Source organism: Topomyia yanbarensis, unplaced genomic scaffold (genome assembly GCF_030247195.1).
Source record: "Topomyia yanbarensis strain Yona2022 unplaced genomic scaffold, ASM3024719v1 HiC_scaffold_4, whole genome shotgun sequence".
NCBI lineage: Eukaryota > Metazoa > Arthropoda > Insecta > Diptera > Culicidae > Topomyia > Topomyia yanbarensis.
In genome coordinates, this window is record NW_026683602.1 from 1,688,306 (window position 1) to 1,703,793 (window position 15,488).

At 42.2% G+C, this 15,488-nt stretch overlaps 2 protein-coding genes across 2 annotated transcripts; both read left to right on the plus strand.

Moving 5' to 3' along the window:
• Window positions 1-2,578: 2,578 nt before the first annotated feature.
• Window positions 2,579-4,197, plus strand: LOC131695445 (large ribosomal subunit protein mL37-like). The gene is made up of 3 exons (XM_058983958.1): window positions 2,579-3,230; window positions 3,285-3,750; window positions 3,830-4,197. Exons 1-3 carry the CDS (start codon window positions 2,707-2,709, stop codon window positions 4,085-4,087), a joined length of 1,248 nt encoding a protein of 415 aa, XP_058839941.1. The 5' UTR covers window positions 2,579-2,706; the 3' UTR covers window positions 4,088-4,197.
• A 149-nt stretch (window positions 4,198-4,346) lies between these two features.
• On the plus strand, window positions 4,347-5,539 carry LOC131695446 (uncharacterized). The gene is made up of 2 exons (XM_058983959.1): window positions 4,347-5,034; window positions 5,120-5,539. The coding sequence occupies exons 1-2, from the start codon at window positions 4,830-4,832 to the stop codon at window positions 5,353-5,355; spliced, it is 441 nt and encodes a 146-aa protein (XP_058839942.1). The 5' UTR covers window positions 4,347-4,829; the 3' UTR covers window positions 5,356-5,539.
• Window positions 5,540-15,488: the final 9,949 nt, after the last annotated feature.

The window sequence follows — 15,488 nt, forward strand, 5'->3', positions numbered from 1 at the left end:
AGAGATGGAATGCTCCTCAGAGCAAATAAAGAGAAGAATAAAAACGCTCTTTGCCCTTTTCATGCGAACCACCGCTCTTGTCTTTTACAATAAACCTCTTCACTCCGATGTGTGTTGCGTGCTACTCCATGATTGCACACATAAAACTATAAGAGTCGAAATAAAGAGGCTCTTTAGTGTACATCTTGATCCTACGCGCACGCCCAGTCAGCGTGGCAAGCAGGAAGTTAGCAAAAGTTGAGCAAAGCGCAATTGATGCTGGCTGAGTTTCTGCGATCATTTTGCGCGATTTGTTAAACCAACCGATGCAGCTCACTTTTATCCAGAATCCAGCCAGGAATGGTACGTCCAAGATCTCTGTACGCTTCCTGCCACATCTATGTCAGATGTTTTGCTCGATTCGTGCTAAATTGTAACAGGTAGGAATTGCCAACATCTTTGCACAGTTTATGTCCGAGTCACAGAGAACAGACGTACATCTTCAGCATTCAAATTGTGTAAAATCTCTAACGGTTTCGAAGGTAGTTTGGATATCTAAACCAGGTGCGCTACTGTCGTCATGTTTTTTTTGTGGCTGAGTGCGACAGAATTGACAGCGGTTATTCCTCTACCCAGTCAAACTAGTCCGGAACCGATTCGGACTTCCAGCATGAATTCCAGCTCAAATGCGTCAACCGATAGAGTCGGAATCGGTTGTTTTCTTTGAGCTAGATTCCATGCAGAATCCATCCAGGATTTCGAACCGGTTCCGGAATCGATTTGACGGATAGTTGGGATAGGTTGGTGTGGCGGCGCTAGTGTTTTTAGTATATTAATTCAAATGTTTACACACGTTTTTTAAATATTTTTGTTCGATCATGGATGTCTGTTCTCTGTGTCCGAGTTATGCCAGGGTTTTGCTAAGTTCCTGTCAAAACTTCACCAGAAAACGGGAGCGAAACCGAGTTCGCCCTAGCTCAACTAACCCGACAGGATACGCCCAGAAATCTGACAGGGCTGCCAAACCAAGACTGACAGAAATCTAGCAGATCGGTCTCTGCCAGAAAGTTTGGTGACTGGGCGCGGGAGCATGGAAGACAACCAAAAAACATTAAAAACGTCCTTTCGATCAAACTCTATCTGAATTATAGTTTGATTCGCCTTCCTCGCTGTTTGCCAGTGAGGAGAGGCACAAAAAAGTGACTCTTCAAGGTGACTCTTTGTACGAAATTCTGCATCTCGTGGTGCACAAGTTTCTCTTCAATGAATTTTATTGTGAAAACAACAAATTATATTATACTCTGCATTTTTCAACACATCTAATTCTTTTACATCATTTTTCGTGATGTAACAATGAGAACCACTGTAATTCCGTTATACATATCTTGAGCGTTTTTTCAAAACGTCATATCTGCAATGAGTTACTCTCTGTTTATACTTTCTCTTTCGATTTTTACGGCGTCACTATAACACTTTTCACTTATTTTACAGTACAGATCGAAAGACTGTGGTTTTAGCTAGCATATTATGCAGAGCTGAGGGATAAATGTTAAAGTGACCGAATTATTAACAGAAGAGAAAGTAAACAAAGAGAGTAACTCATTGCAGATATGACGTTTTGAAAAAACGCTCAAGATATAAATTTTATATTCAGGTAATGCAAGTTCTCCGTGTATTGGCGATTTGCGGCAAAACCAAAATTAGTCATGCGACACCTATGATTCAGCTCATGAACTGGCAAAGTGATACAATTTGCTTTTTCACTCGTAAGTGAGTTGTAGCTTACAACAAAATCTTCATTATCTTCTCGGAAAAAGCTAACCACTGCCAAAATATGAATGAAACGAGTAAGAAATTTAGTTTTATTTGCAATTATTCTGAAAGTACAGCCATTTGCAACTATTTGACTCATACATTTCTTCGAAATGTAATCGGGGTATTATTGTGGTTATAAAAAATCGTTCCATAAATAAAGTTTCAACTCGAAATCGAGACCCAATCAGCACCAATGTCAAACTCCTTTATATTTTGAACTACGTAGGAGATTCAGTGAAGACTATCGGAGAGAAGGATAGGCTGTGCATGATACAAAGCTGACACTTTCCTATTACCCGGATATATTCTTTCCTCGCGTGATCTGGAGAGTTTCATGAATTTACACCATCTCATGAAGGTTTAGCTTAACTTAGGACGAACGGGAAATGCTGTTGCGGCGGCTACGGTGCTCAACAAATTACATTTCGAAACAGCGCGCATGTAGCTCTGCGAATAATATTAGAAACCACTATGTTTTACACTCTTTTCGCAAGATGTTTACTCATCATCTGATAAAATGATGATTTTCCTCCATTTTCATAAACAATTATCAACAAATTGATCGGTAATTTGGTGTTTAAAAGTCATTTTTTACCAATGTTTACAGAAAATATATGCACTATGACAGAACAGAATAAAATCAGCAACACTTTCCTTCCAGCGCTATCTGCGAGCGGTTTCAACGTAGAATCGCCAATAGGTCGAAAATCAACAATCGAATCACCCCTCGTCCATTATTTACAAACCACGCTCAATAAAAGTGACAAAAGTGTAATTCGTGCAAACAGTTGTGTGCGTGTCGTGTAGCGTTTTGTAGCAGAAGAAAACTCGTGTTATTGAATTGAACTCAATCCCGAAAACTTTCGCCGGGGAAAAATCCAAATTTAATGAAACTATTTAAACTTGTGCAAAATGCGCTTTACTGCGGTACTCCTCCGGCAACACATTGGGTTTCACTTCAAGAAACATTGGATCATCCAGGGAAAACGTGTCCCAGCGGAAACTGGCGCTGTAGCGGAGCTGGCGGCTCGAGGCATACCGGTTGTCGATCCGAATGAATTGACCAAAAAGAAACGGGAATTCGTGCGGATGGAGCTGGTTGGTCAGCTTCCTCCGGAAGTAAAACGCGATCAGCACCATCCGTTGTACAAAAGTGAGCCTTGCTATCTGTTCAGCGATCGCAATGTTTTGCTGGAGGGAGTTAAGCAAGCCCAGGTGCTGCTTAATACGGTCGTTTACGACGAACTACCGCTAAAGTTGGAGGAGCGTTTGGAGATCACGAAGATTCCGACGCAACTTGATCGATCAATGCAGAAGTCGGTTCTAGCTGCGCTCGTTTTTGATGCCGAACAGGTGAAAACCGCCATTGTAAAAGATCCGGAGCGACCGGCGTTCAGACTTCCCAGGAACTACGGCATTTCTGACGAAAGAAGAAAGTGAGTCTTTCTAAAGGTTTAATGATTTTATCGTATTGTATGGTTCTTTTTCAGTCAACTGTTACTTTCAAAACTATTAATCCACTGCGAGCGGTTTGCCGGCAAATCCGTCACTTCTATGAGGAAAGTTATTTCGAACACTAGTTTCGTGGTTCCCATAACCAGAAACCACCACGAACGGATTCAAATCAGTCTAAAGGCTGACACCTTCATCACATCCTCTGTTCCGATTAAACCTCTGGACAGCTCCGTTTACCGTCCGCAAGACTTACATCTGCCGGATTTGTTTCCAGTAAAGGAAACGGTCACGATTCCTATCACAAACTTTTACGAGTGGCAAAACGAGTACCCCATCGCAAGGGACTACAAATTTTCTCATCCGCACACGATTTTGCTGCACTGCGCCCCAGAGGATGTATCCAATCTGTTCGAAACACCGGTGACGGATGATCAACGCGAAGGTCGAGCACTGTTGAAGGCGTTCGCTGTAGCCGCTGCACGAGCCCGGCAGCTCTATGGGGTGAGGAGTTGCGCGTCTATTTCTGCTGGTTCTGATTAATTTATTTTTGATTTTCTTCATTCAATTCAAACAAAAACAGGATGACGTGAAAGTCCTGCCACACCCGATAACGGTGCAGGCGGTACAGACCGACAGCAAGTGGTTTCATTTTAGCATATTCCAGCTAAACACGCTAGCGCTGGACGGAGATGGAGCGGCTGAGAGCCGCAATTTGTGGTTCCGAAAACCGAAGATGGATCTTTACTCGGAGTGTGGCTATCTGGTCGGGAAGCCAACCCTGCGGGATTACAACAAAAATGTGTTGAAGCATTTGGCTGTGTTCTACGGAAGTAGTTAGTGCTATGGGAAGAAATAGTGCAGTGTTGAAGTTAGTGTGATGATCAGGGCTTGTAATAAGTGCTATACGAAAATATAAAGGTATGCAGAAGCCCAGTGAAAGTATTGGAAGTAGTTGGTGAAGCAGTGTGATGATCTTCGATACATATCCGATGTGTCCCACAGGAAATGGCGAAATATGAGAACGGGCTGGGAAGGCCTTGCGGTAAGTGATTTTTAGCTTTTCTTTTACCACCCATAAATTGTCGGAATATTTTCTCAAAGCATGGAAAAAATGCATTAACCCATAAATCAGCAGGCGTAAGACGAAATTAAATTAAAAAATAGTTTTAAAAACCTGCCAAGGTTTTTAATGCAACTATATTATGACAGTACTTAGACATGTTCGATTAGTTCTTCCAGGCTGGTCATTGAATGTTGAGCTACACGTATCTTGATTAGTGAGCCACTTCAACAATACGAAGGTCAGTTTGAGATTAAAACTGCAAAAACAAACATTGTGCAACTACGTTTACAAAGAAACTGTACTTTTTTTTTACTTGGGTATCTACGATTTTTAAGGGTCGGTTTGAAAAGTACTTCCTTAAGTAGGACAGTAGTTTGAACAGCTCAACCACAAATACAAATGCTAACACCATTGTTTTGCGATAGCACCCTTTCGTGCTACATTGCGCCAACAAAGTCAGTCATTCAATAACTCTCCATCAAGCAAGTGTAGCGAATAATCCATAGCATAGTAAGCCATGAGTTACCCAAAATTATTTCTGCAGGTGGCGATCATCGTCACCGCAGTCCTTATACAAGTAACATCCCTCGAATGCTATAGTTGCGATTCGGACTTGATGGATTTCGATTGCAATAAAATTGAAACGTTACCGAAGGTGGTTTGTGCGAATACAACTGCGTCGAACCTGGTAGCGTTGAGCTGCGGATCACAGCACGTTATAGGTTTGTGTTGAATTGGATGGAAAATCGCCTGAGTGACTGTTATTATTTGATCTCTTGAATTTCTTATATTTCGTTCATAAATCAGCAAAGGATAGCAGCGCGGAACGGATCTTCCGAGGTTGTATGGTCGCCGGAGAGTGTGGCCTGTTGAGCCGACAGGTGGAGTTAACTCAAGCATACCGTATGGCTTCGTGTCACGAGTGCGGTTTAGATAATTGCAATGACAGCGGAACCAGTATCGGTCGGGAAAGTTTCGGCATGATAGGAAGTTTGATGGTGGGTTCGGTTGCATTTCTTCTCCATCGGGTCGCTTTGCTGTAGGAATTTCAAAGAATGTTTTGATTAGATTCTGAAGCTTTCGACAAAAAGCGTTTTTTTATTACACGATTTGATTATTTTTTTAATAATTAATGCGGGTCTATAAGCACATGGGGATGAATAGTGAATAATGTTGAGTGTAAATCAAATCAATATTTTTGGTCCATTCTAGGGCACTAGTGGTTACGAAAAATGTCTTTTCATTTCTAACAGCTCCGAAAGCCTTTGGAGGAAACGGATAAAGATCCATATCAGGATAAAAAATTTAGGAATAATAACCGTTTCCGCACGAACTTCGTCTTCGTCGTAAGCAAGAATAAGAATTATTACTGTTTTGTCGAATTGTCCCATAAGACCATATCCATAAAAATTACCGTTAAAGGCACTTTGGGAAACCTTGCTTCACATTATTCCCAACGTTGGTCGTGTAATCAGGTGCCAAACCACCGAATCCATGCGCACATATAGCTATGCAAAGTTCATCTATTGTACTGCCTATATTGCAAGTTATTCCCCATGTTTTATGGGAGTCGCTTTCTACATGGGACTGACTTCCGATTATAGACACTGTAACAATTACCAACACATAGTCTTATGCTAAAGTCAATGGCTTAACCGACAACAAGACACGTGTGCACTTACTGACAGCAAACCAACAGTGCCGGCTTCATAACTCTCCGAGCTCTCGATTGAAGCAGTTCGTTTTCTGGTGCTGTGCATAAAGTGAATAAGAATATATATTGACAGTGAAGGTCAACTATTGTTTGAGGCAGTCTTTGTTCGCCGGTGCCCAGGCTGGTGAAGTGAATACCAGAATTGCCGGACACGCCGCTATATAAGCTAAGTATTATTTTTCTTTCTTTCGTTTCCCTTTCCCCGATCGGTCTACTTTTCCCTTTCCCCTGAATACAAGTTTCATCTCTCGTTTACACCACGTGCTATCCTCGTGCCTAAATGGCCGAGGGCGAAGGAACATTGGATGGGAATGATATTCCCATGGATTTACCGGATAAACCCGATATTACTCCCTCCCCTGATTCCCCCAGTCCTCCCCGTATTAAAACATACCCAGCCAATTCAAATGGACCCTGGGTGGTGTATTTCCGGCCCAACACGAAATCGCCCAATATTCTAGAAATATCACGGGAGCTGACTGCTAACTACCCGGCCGTAGCTCAGATAACACGTGTTCGAGCTAATAAGATACGCGTTATAGTAAATGACCTCGATCAGGCGAACCAGATTGCTCGCAGCGAGCGATTTACGAAACAATTCAGAGTGTATGTGCCTTGTAGGGCAGTGGAGATCGATGGAATAGTCGCCGAACCGGGTCTAAAGTGCGAAGACCTGTTGAAGTACGGGGTTGGCTGCTTTAAGGACCCTTCACTTCAAAAGGTGAAGATTCTGGAATGCAAGCAATTGTATTCCGCAAAAACAGAAAATGATAAGACAACTTATTCTCCGTCAGACTCGATTCGGGTGACTTTCTCCGGGTCTGCTCTTCCCAACTATGTCCTCCTGGATAGGGTTCGCTTACCCGTTCGCCTGTTTGTACCGCGGGTAATGAACTGCAGCAATTGCAAGCAACTGGGCCACACAGCCACTTATTGTGGCAATAAAAAACGGTGCGGCAAATGCGAGGGAGAGCATGAGGATGACGCTTGCGGTGGAGAAACTGAGAAGTGTATTTACTGCGGGGGCCCTCCGCATGCTCTTAAGTCATGCCCGGTGTACAAGCAGCGCGGGGATAAAATTAAGCGCTCCCTTAAGGATCGCTCGAGGCACTCTTATGCAGAAATGCTAAAGCATGCTTCGCCATCTGTCCCTTCCGAAAATTCCTTTGCTCTTTTGGCTGGCGTTGAGCAAGAATCTGACGACCCACAAGAGGGAACATCATTGGTTAACCCAGGGGAATCCAGGAAGAGGAAAAATCTAGCCTCCCCTACATTGCCTCGTAAGGGTGCCAAGGTGTCGTCCACTCAGAGTGCGCCATCTACAACCAATAAATCCAACGGAAGTGATGCACAAAAGCCGAAGCAATTTGCTCCAGGACTTGGAAATATTAATTCTAACAAGGAGTACCCACCACTTCCAGGGACACCAAAAACCCCAAGTGTCCCCGTTTTTCAAACATATACTCAGTCCAGTAACGGACTAATGAAATTTTCTGACATAGTGGACTTAATTTTCACAGCTTTCAATGTTACTGATCCTCTTAAAAGCCTTCTGATACGTTTTCTCCCTATAGTGCAAACATTTTTGAAGCAGTTGACTACTAAATGGCCCCTCCTTGCAGCGATCGTATCCTTCGATGGCTAAGTCATCGAACGAGGTCACCGATTCGATCACTGTTCTACAGTGGAATTGCAGAAGTATCCTCCCGAAAATCGATTCCTTCAAATTCTTACTAAACAGTTTAAAATGTGATGCTTTCGCATTATGTGAAACCTGGTTAACTTCTGATATAAATCTCAACTTCCACGACTTTAATATAATCCGTCTGGATCGAGAAAACCCCTATGGAGGAGTACTTTTGGGGATCAAAAAGTGCTATTCTTTCAACCGAATTAACCTCCCTTCGACACCAGGCATTGAAATTGTCGCTTGTCAAGTTTTAATCAAAGGTAAAGACCTTTGCATTGCTTCCATCTACATTCCTCCTAGAGCCTCGGTAGGGCACCGAACGCTTTGTAATATCACGGAATCCTTACCGGCACCGCGGTTAGTTCTGGGAGACTTTAACTCGCACGGTACGGTATGGGGTTGTCTTCATGATGATAATAGATCAACATTAATCCAAGATCTTTGCGACAATTTCAACATGACCATCTTAAACACGGGAGAAATGACGCGGATTCCTACACCACCAGCACGCGCAAGCGCGTTGGATTTGTCGCTTTGCTCGACATCGCTACAGTTAGATTGCATGTGGAAGGTGATCCCTGATCCCCACGGTAGCGATCATTTGCCTATCGTGATTTCAATTGCTAACGGTTCAAGACCATCGAAAACAATCAATGCCTCGTATGACCTCACACGGAACATTGATTGGAAGAGTTACGCGACCGCGATATCCGTTAAAATCGAATCCACTCAAGAACTTCCTCCGGAGGAAGAGTACAGGTTTTTGGCTGGCTTGATTCTCGACAGTGCGAATCAAGCTCAGACTAAACCAGTACCCAGCGCGAATACCCATGGACGGTCTCCCACACTGTGGTGGGATAAAGAGTGCTCAGAGCTGTACGCGGAGAAGTCCACTGCATATAAGGCCTTCCGGGAAGACGGGTTACCCGCTAGCTATCAACAGTACGCGTCGCTAGAAAGGCGAATGAAGAGTTTAATAAAAGCCAAAAAACGCAGTTATTGGCGCCGGTTCGTCGACGGGTTAACGAGAGAAACAGCGATGAGCACTCTTTGGGGTACGGCTCGACGTATGCGTAACCGTAATAGTACCAACGAGAACGTGGAATATTCAAACCGTTGGATATTCGCTTTCGCCAAGAAGATCTGTCCGGACTCTGTCCCGGTACAGAAAACGTGCCGCGCCGCGTCTCCTCCCGATACCGCGAACGAAACACCGTTTTCGATGGTGGAGTTTTCACTTGCTCTCTTATCATGCAACAATAACGCTCCAGGGTTAGACAGAATCAAATTCAACTTGCTGAAGAATCTGCCTGACACTGCAAAAAGGCGCTTGCTGAACTTATTTAACAAGTTTCTTAAGGGTAACATTGTCCCTCATGACTGGAGGCAAGTGAAGGTCATCGCCATTCAAAAACCATGAAAACCAGCCTCCGACCACAACTCGTATCGGCCGATTGCAATGCTGTCCTGTATTCGGAAGTTGTTCGAGAAAATGATCTTGTTTCGCCTCGACAATTGGGTTGAAGCAAATGGCTTACTGTCAGATACACAATTTGGCTTCCGCAAAGGCAAAGGGACGAACGATTGCCTTGCGTTGCTTTCTACAGAAATCCAAATGGCCTATGCTAACAAAGAGCAGATGGCATCAGTCTTCTTGGATATTAAGGGGGCTTTTGACTCAGTTTCTATCAACATTCTGTCAGAGAAGCTGCACCAGCATGGTCTTTCACCAATTTTAAATAACTTTTTGCTAAACCTGTTGTCTGAAAAGCACATGCACTTTTCGCATGGCGATTTAACAACATCGCGATTTAGCTACATGGGTCTTCCCCAGGGCTCATGTCTAAGTCCCCTGCTCTACAATTTTTACGTGAATGACATTGACGATTGTCTTGCCAATTCATGCACGCTAAGGCAACTTTCAGACGACGGGGTGGTCTCTGTTACAGGGCCCAAAGCTGCCGACTTGCAAGGACCATTACAAAATACCTTGGACAATTTGTCTGCTTGGGCTCTTCAGCTGGGTATTGAGTTCTCTACGGAGAAAACTGAGTTGGTTGTTTTTTCTAGGAAGCGTGAGCCGGCGCAACTCCAGCTCCTATTAATGGGTGCAACGATCAACCAGGTTTTCACATTTAAATATCTCGGGGTCTGGTTCGACTCTAAAGGTACCTGGGGATGTCACATTAGGTATCTGAAACAGAAATGCCAACAAAGGATCAATTTTCTCCTGATCAGGTTATACCAAACAACGATATTGTCGGTGATGGAGTACGGGTGTTTCAGTTTCCGCTCCGCTGCGAACATACACTTCATCAAACTGGAGAGAATCCAGTATCGTTGCTTGCGCATTGCCTTGGGTTGCATGCACTCGACCCATACGATGAGTCTCGAAGTGCTGGCGGGCGTTCTACCGCTAAAAAATCGATTTTGGGAACTCTCATATCGATTGCTCATCCGATGCGACATTCTAAACCCGTTGGTGATTGAAAACTTCGAGAGGCTCGTCGAGCTTAATTCTCAAACCCGATTTATGGCCTTGTACTTCGACTACATGGCACAGAGCATTAATCCTTCTTCATATACTCCCAACCGTGTTCGTTTCCTAGATACTTCTGATTCTACTGTATTCTTCGACACATCCATGAAGGAAGAGATTCGTGGAATCCCGGACCATATACGCCCTCAAGTGATCCCCAATATATTTTATAATAAATTCCGAGAAGTCGACTGTGACAAAATGTTCTACACTGACGGATCAAATCTCGATGGGTCCACTGGCTTCGGTATCTTCAACAATACTATCACCGCTTCATTCAAGCTCAATGATCCTGCTTCAGTTTACGTCGCAGAGTTAGCTGCAATTCAGTACACCCTTGGGATCATCGACACTCTGCCCACAGATCACTACTTCATCATTTCGGACAGCCTCAGCTCTATCGAGGCTCTTCGTGCGGTGAAGCCTAAAAAGCAATTCCCGTATTTTCTGGGGAAGATACAGGAGTCCTTGTGTACGTTATCTGAAAAATCTTATCAGATTACCTTTGTTTGGGTCCCCTCTCATTGTTCTATCCCGGGCAATGAAAAGGCCGACTCATTAGCAAAGGTGGGCGCATTAAATGGTGACATATACGAAAGACCAATCTGCTTCAACGAATTTTTTAGTATTTGTCGTCAGAGGACACTCAACAGTTGGCAAACCTCGTGGAGCAATGGTGAACTTGGACGATGGGTACATTCGATTATCCCAAAGGTATCAACGAAGCCTTGGTTCAGGGGGATGGATGTGGGTCGGGATTTTATTCGTGTAATGTCCCGACTTATGTCCAACCACTACACCTTAGATGCACATTTGCGGCGTATTGGACTTGCGGAGAGTAGTCTGTGCGCTTGTGACGAGGGCTATCATGACATCGAGCACGTTGTCTGGGTATGCGCCGGGTATTTGGACGCCAGGTCTCAGTTAAAGGATTCCCTTCGGGCCCGAGGTAGACCACCCAATGTCCCAGTCCGAGATATGCTGGCAAATCGTGATTTCCCCTATATGTCCCTTATTTATACTTTCATAAAAACGATAAATATCCCAATTTAGCCCCTCTCTTTTTATTTCTCGTTTTTAGAAGTTTCCTCTTGCCGTGTGGAACCGATAAGCTTCAGACTGCCACTATGTAACCGCCGTCGCCCTTATCACTACGGAATCTGAAGCGAGAGCGACTCGAGGTCCGAAGGATTCCCTTTGAAGGATTCCCCGCGGGTCCGAAGAATACCATCCGCCAATCCGACCTACTAGACTGAGGCGCAAATTTGTTTCGCTGATCTCCCGTTTGCCCGAAAGTTGCAAGTTTTGCTCTTCTCTACCGGTCACCATCTACGCCTTCTCTCCCCTGTCCTTGATACAACTACTTCTACACCGATTTTGGAAATGACCAAGCATAAGTATCCGATAAAAAATCAAATTTGTATTCCGTATTCCTAGTTTTAAGATAGTTGTAATTTCTACTCTTTGTTAAAACTATTGTCCCCCATCTTGTAAATAGAATTGTATCCCTAGTTTTAAAACATCTGTGAAATTTTTCATAAATATTTGTTCCCCCTTTTGTGTACCAAACTATATTGTTAGTTTTAAGATAACTGTAAATAATTCCTAAAAAACTATTACTATTGAATTCCTTGTTTTAAAAATTTTCATAAAAAAAAATCTTTTGCCCCCTCTCTTATATATAGAATTTTTTTTTCTAGTCTTAAGATAGCTGTAAATTTTTTCTCTTTTATAAAAAAAAATATTTCAACATTGTAACCTCCTAGTTTTAAGATATTCAAAATGTAAAAACAAAAGAATTCGGCACCGCCAAGCTAACGCATTTGTGCCTATCAAATAAACGAAATGAAAAAAAAAAACAGCGCCGGCTTGTTGAAGAACCCAATGTTTAGTACAGTCTAAAAACATATGCACGGGGAGGTTTAGTAGATCATCATCTAGACAAGGTCTAGATGAACGGACGCGTGTCTACCAGGGTGAGGGCTGATAAGTGACAATGACAAAATCGCTGCAATTAGAAATTATTCAGAAATTCCAGAACCAGTTCTTCTGTAATTCTGGATCAAGAAATTTGTGGATTTTAGTTTTCAATAATTCGAAAATCAAGAAGTGAACTGTTTCAAAAATTGAACACAAAACTTCTTCTATAATTAACCCCTTCCTTAAAAATGGTAGATTCAAGAAACACGAACAACCGTTTTTCATAAAGATAGGCGCTTCCCCCGCTGTGCTAGAAGCTGCTCTATTTTTACCTTCCAACTCGCAGTACAATCCTCCTAGAAACGTCTTCAAAACGTAGTCATAACGAAGATGTATCAAAATTTTATTTTTCGTCGTCAACGAAAACGGCAGCACTATTCCATCGAAACCTAATCAGAGTAGTTGCAATAACTTTAATTCTAGAGCTAAAACTTGTAACTATTAGTGCTCAAATGAAAGTTATTAGCCACATTTATTAACCTTACTTGTTTTTGTGAGCCAATCTTGCCTGAATTAAAAGCTATAGCTGATTAAAAGCGTTGTTGTTTATAAACAATTTGGGCATAAATGGTGCAGTAAGGTATTTTCGGTGAAAAAATATCCCTCCCAAAAATTTTTTTTTGTGCTGCAGAGAGTATTAGTTTATTCAGTCAATTTTCGTATAATAATGCACCATTTGAAGAATATTTTCCCAATATTTCATTGCAACGTATTGAAAATGGGGTAACAGTGAATATACAGGAGCTACCTAGGAAAAAAAATGCGATGTACACCATAACTCAAAATCTCCTGGACCAATCGTTCTGAAATTTTGCACAGTTCTTTTTCACATCATTGTGCAGGTAACTACAGGAGCTAAACTAATTTATAAACGATTGGGTAGTAGATATTGAGTTACGATGAACATCGCAAAATAACTGTTCGATGAGTCGCCTCCGAAGATTCACTGTCACTCGCTTAATTTTCAATATTTTGCCATGAAAATTTGAGGAAAGATTTCCAAATGTGCATTGTTACATAAGAATTAAAGAAATGTACTAACACGCTCTGTGTCGCCGCCACAAATTTATTAAAGCAGTGTGTCTTTTTACCGAATTGAACATACCACCTTCACCCCTCAAGGTCTTGGTTCCGAAGCCCGGAGGGCCGATTCTTGCTCATAAATCTGCTTAACTCGAAAAAACGGGGTAATGTCGGTATTTTTATCGGGTGGTGAATCTTCAAAAGACACCACTGCCTGATTGGGCTACCCTGTTTGGTATAAAATCATTTGGCATAATGTCCGTTTGGTAAAAACAATAATTTGATAGTAGGTCATTTGGTATAAAATGTACAGGATACTGAGCATTAAGGTTGTTTGGCGTAATAATCTTTTTGGCATAAAGGTCGTTTGGCATAATGTTTTTCCAAGGTAATGGTCATCTGGCACGACGACCATTTTGCATAACTCTTAGTCGTGCGTAAACTGAAGGTCATTTGGCATAACGAACATTGGGTTTGATTTTGAAAAGTGATCACATTGAAGGTCATTTGAAATAATTTTCAGATCATCTGGAAAACAGGCATAATTTCAAACTTGGCGAGAAGTAATTTTGAGCCGTGCTGCTGCTGATGCTCTTTTGGTATAACAATTTTTATGTTCAGGAAAACATTAATTAAGCTTACGATGATCATTTGGCACGCGTATATTTATTGATAAAATTATTAGTTACCAGGGTGTTCCTTTGGGTAAATGCTTTCCAGTGTGTATTTTGGTCCCGGGGGAAGTTCTTACATATGCAGTTGTAAGTGACTGACAAAAAGTCCATATGTTTAGGCATAACGGGCAAACTAGTGGATGCGCTTACGAGTGCAGGTTACCTGTTACATCATCCGGCGAATTCTGAGAGAATTCGCGCAGCTTCGGATGTTATTCGCTGTATCTTGAAATGAAACGGAGAAGTATGTTTACCAATATATATTTATAATTAAACTTATCTGCAAAATAAAACTAATTAGTCTCTTATCCTTGAAGGATTTGTGTTGACGTAATAGAATTAATAAATAACATTGACGCATAATTTGTTTACGTCACAGTCGCGTGTTGAGCTAATTTATAGCCCCTATGGTTGAGAAATCCGGGCAAACGAGTGGATCACAGGTTTGCTTGCAAGGGGCCGCCGCTTCCGACGTGGATCGACTGGATAGTATTTTACATTATATAAAGGAGTATAATAAGCAAATAATTTTAGTCATTGAAACGCTGTTTTAATATGCGTCAATTAGCTTTAGGAAAAGTTCGAAACTTCCAAACGCGGTCATGAAACGGTCACGTCCGGTAGTCTTACCTCGGTCCAGCAGTCTGGACTAATGCCTTCAGTTGAACCAATCAAAAATGTGACGCTCATATTCACTAAACAACACGTTCCATGGTGACATGACCTGGAACTCTAGTGATATGGGGAAACTGATTCTCTTCTACCATCTGTACCATACACTATACCATCAGTTTCACAGTCCGCGCGCGATTATATAATAATATATGCCACATGATCATAAAATCGAAACTATGCACGCGAAGTCACATACACGCGACAAATACGCTAACATAAATAATGCTTAAGCCCATCGCAATCATCCAATCGATTTCGCAAACATGATAACATCCCGATGATAAGGTGAACATCTCAGCGCTTATAAATTTCCGTGAACCTAAAAACTCCCGCGCTCGCGTGATGAATAATCGGCCACTTCCGGAAGTTTCTGTCCTTGGTATCAGCAGACTAGGTCCATGCCTTCAATTGGACCAATTAAAAAAAAGATAGGTTCTCATATCCACTAGACAATACGTTCCCTGGCAACATGACCGGGAACTCTAGTGATACTTTCTTCTAGCATCTGAGCCGTATACCAAAAATTAAGTATTAAATTCACGCTCCGCGCGCGATCATCCAAGAACACACGCGAAAGGCACGCGGTTGTAAAATAGAATTCATACACGCGAAGTTACATTCCCGTTAGCTCACGCGACATACAAACGCGCGATTGAAAACGTTAACGTACAAATGCTCGAACACTTCGCGATGATACACGCGATCGCAAAATCTCAACGCCCGCATCCAAAATTATTAATTAAATATATAATTAAACTAGTCACCATCAATATATCTTTTAAATTCATTTGGACCCAAAGTTAGGTCATCTCTCACCATCACCAATTACGGAAGGTATTTCGTTTCTTTTCGATGGCATTAATGCTATTTTTTCACGGTCA

Coding starts and splice junctions, on each gene's coding strand:
- LOC131695446 (XM_058983959.1), top strand. CDS start 4,830: ATGAGTTACCCAAAATTATTTCTGCAGGTGGCGATCATCGTCACCGCA. Junction 5,035..5,119: donor CGGATCACAGCACGTTATAG/GTTTGTGTTGAA, acceptor TTCATAAATCAG/CAAAGGATAGCAGCGCGGAA.
- LOC131695445 (XM_058983958.1), top strand. CDS start 2,707: ATGCGCTTTACTGCGGTACTCCTCCGGCAACACATTGGGTTTCACTTC. Junction 3,231..3,284: donor ATTTCTGACGAAAGAAGAAA/GTGAGTCTTTCT, acceptor GTTCTTTTTCAG/TCAACTGTTACTTTCAAAAC. Junction 3,751..3,829: donor GAGCCCGGCAGCTCTATGGG/GTGAGGAGTTGC, acceptor AAACAAAAACAG/GATGACGTGAAAGTCCTGCC.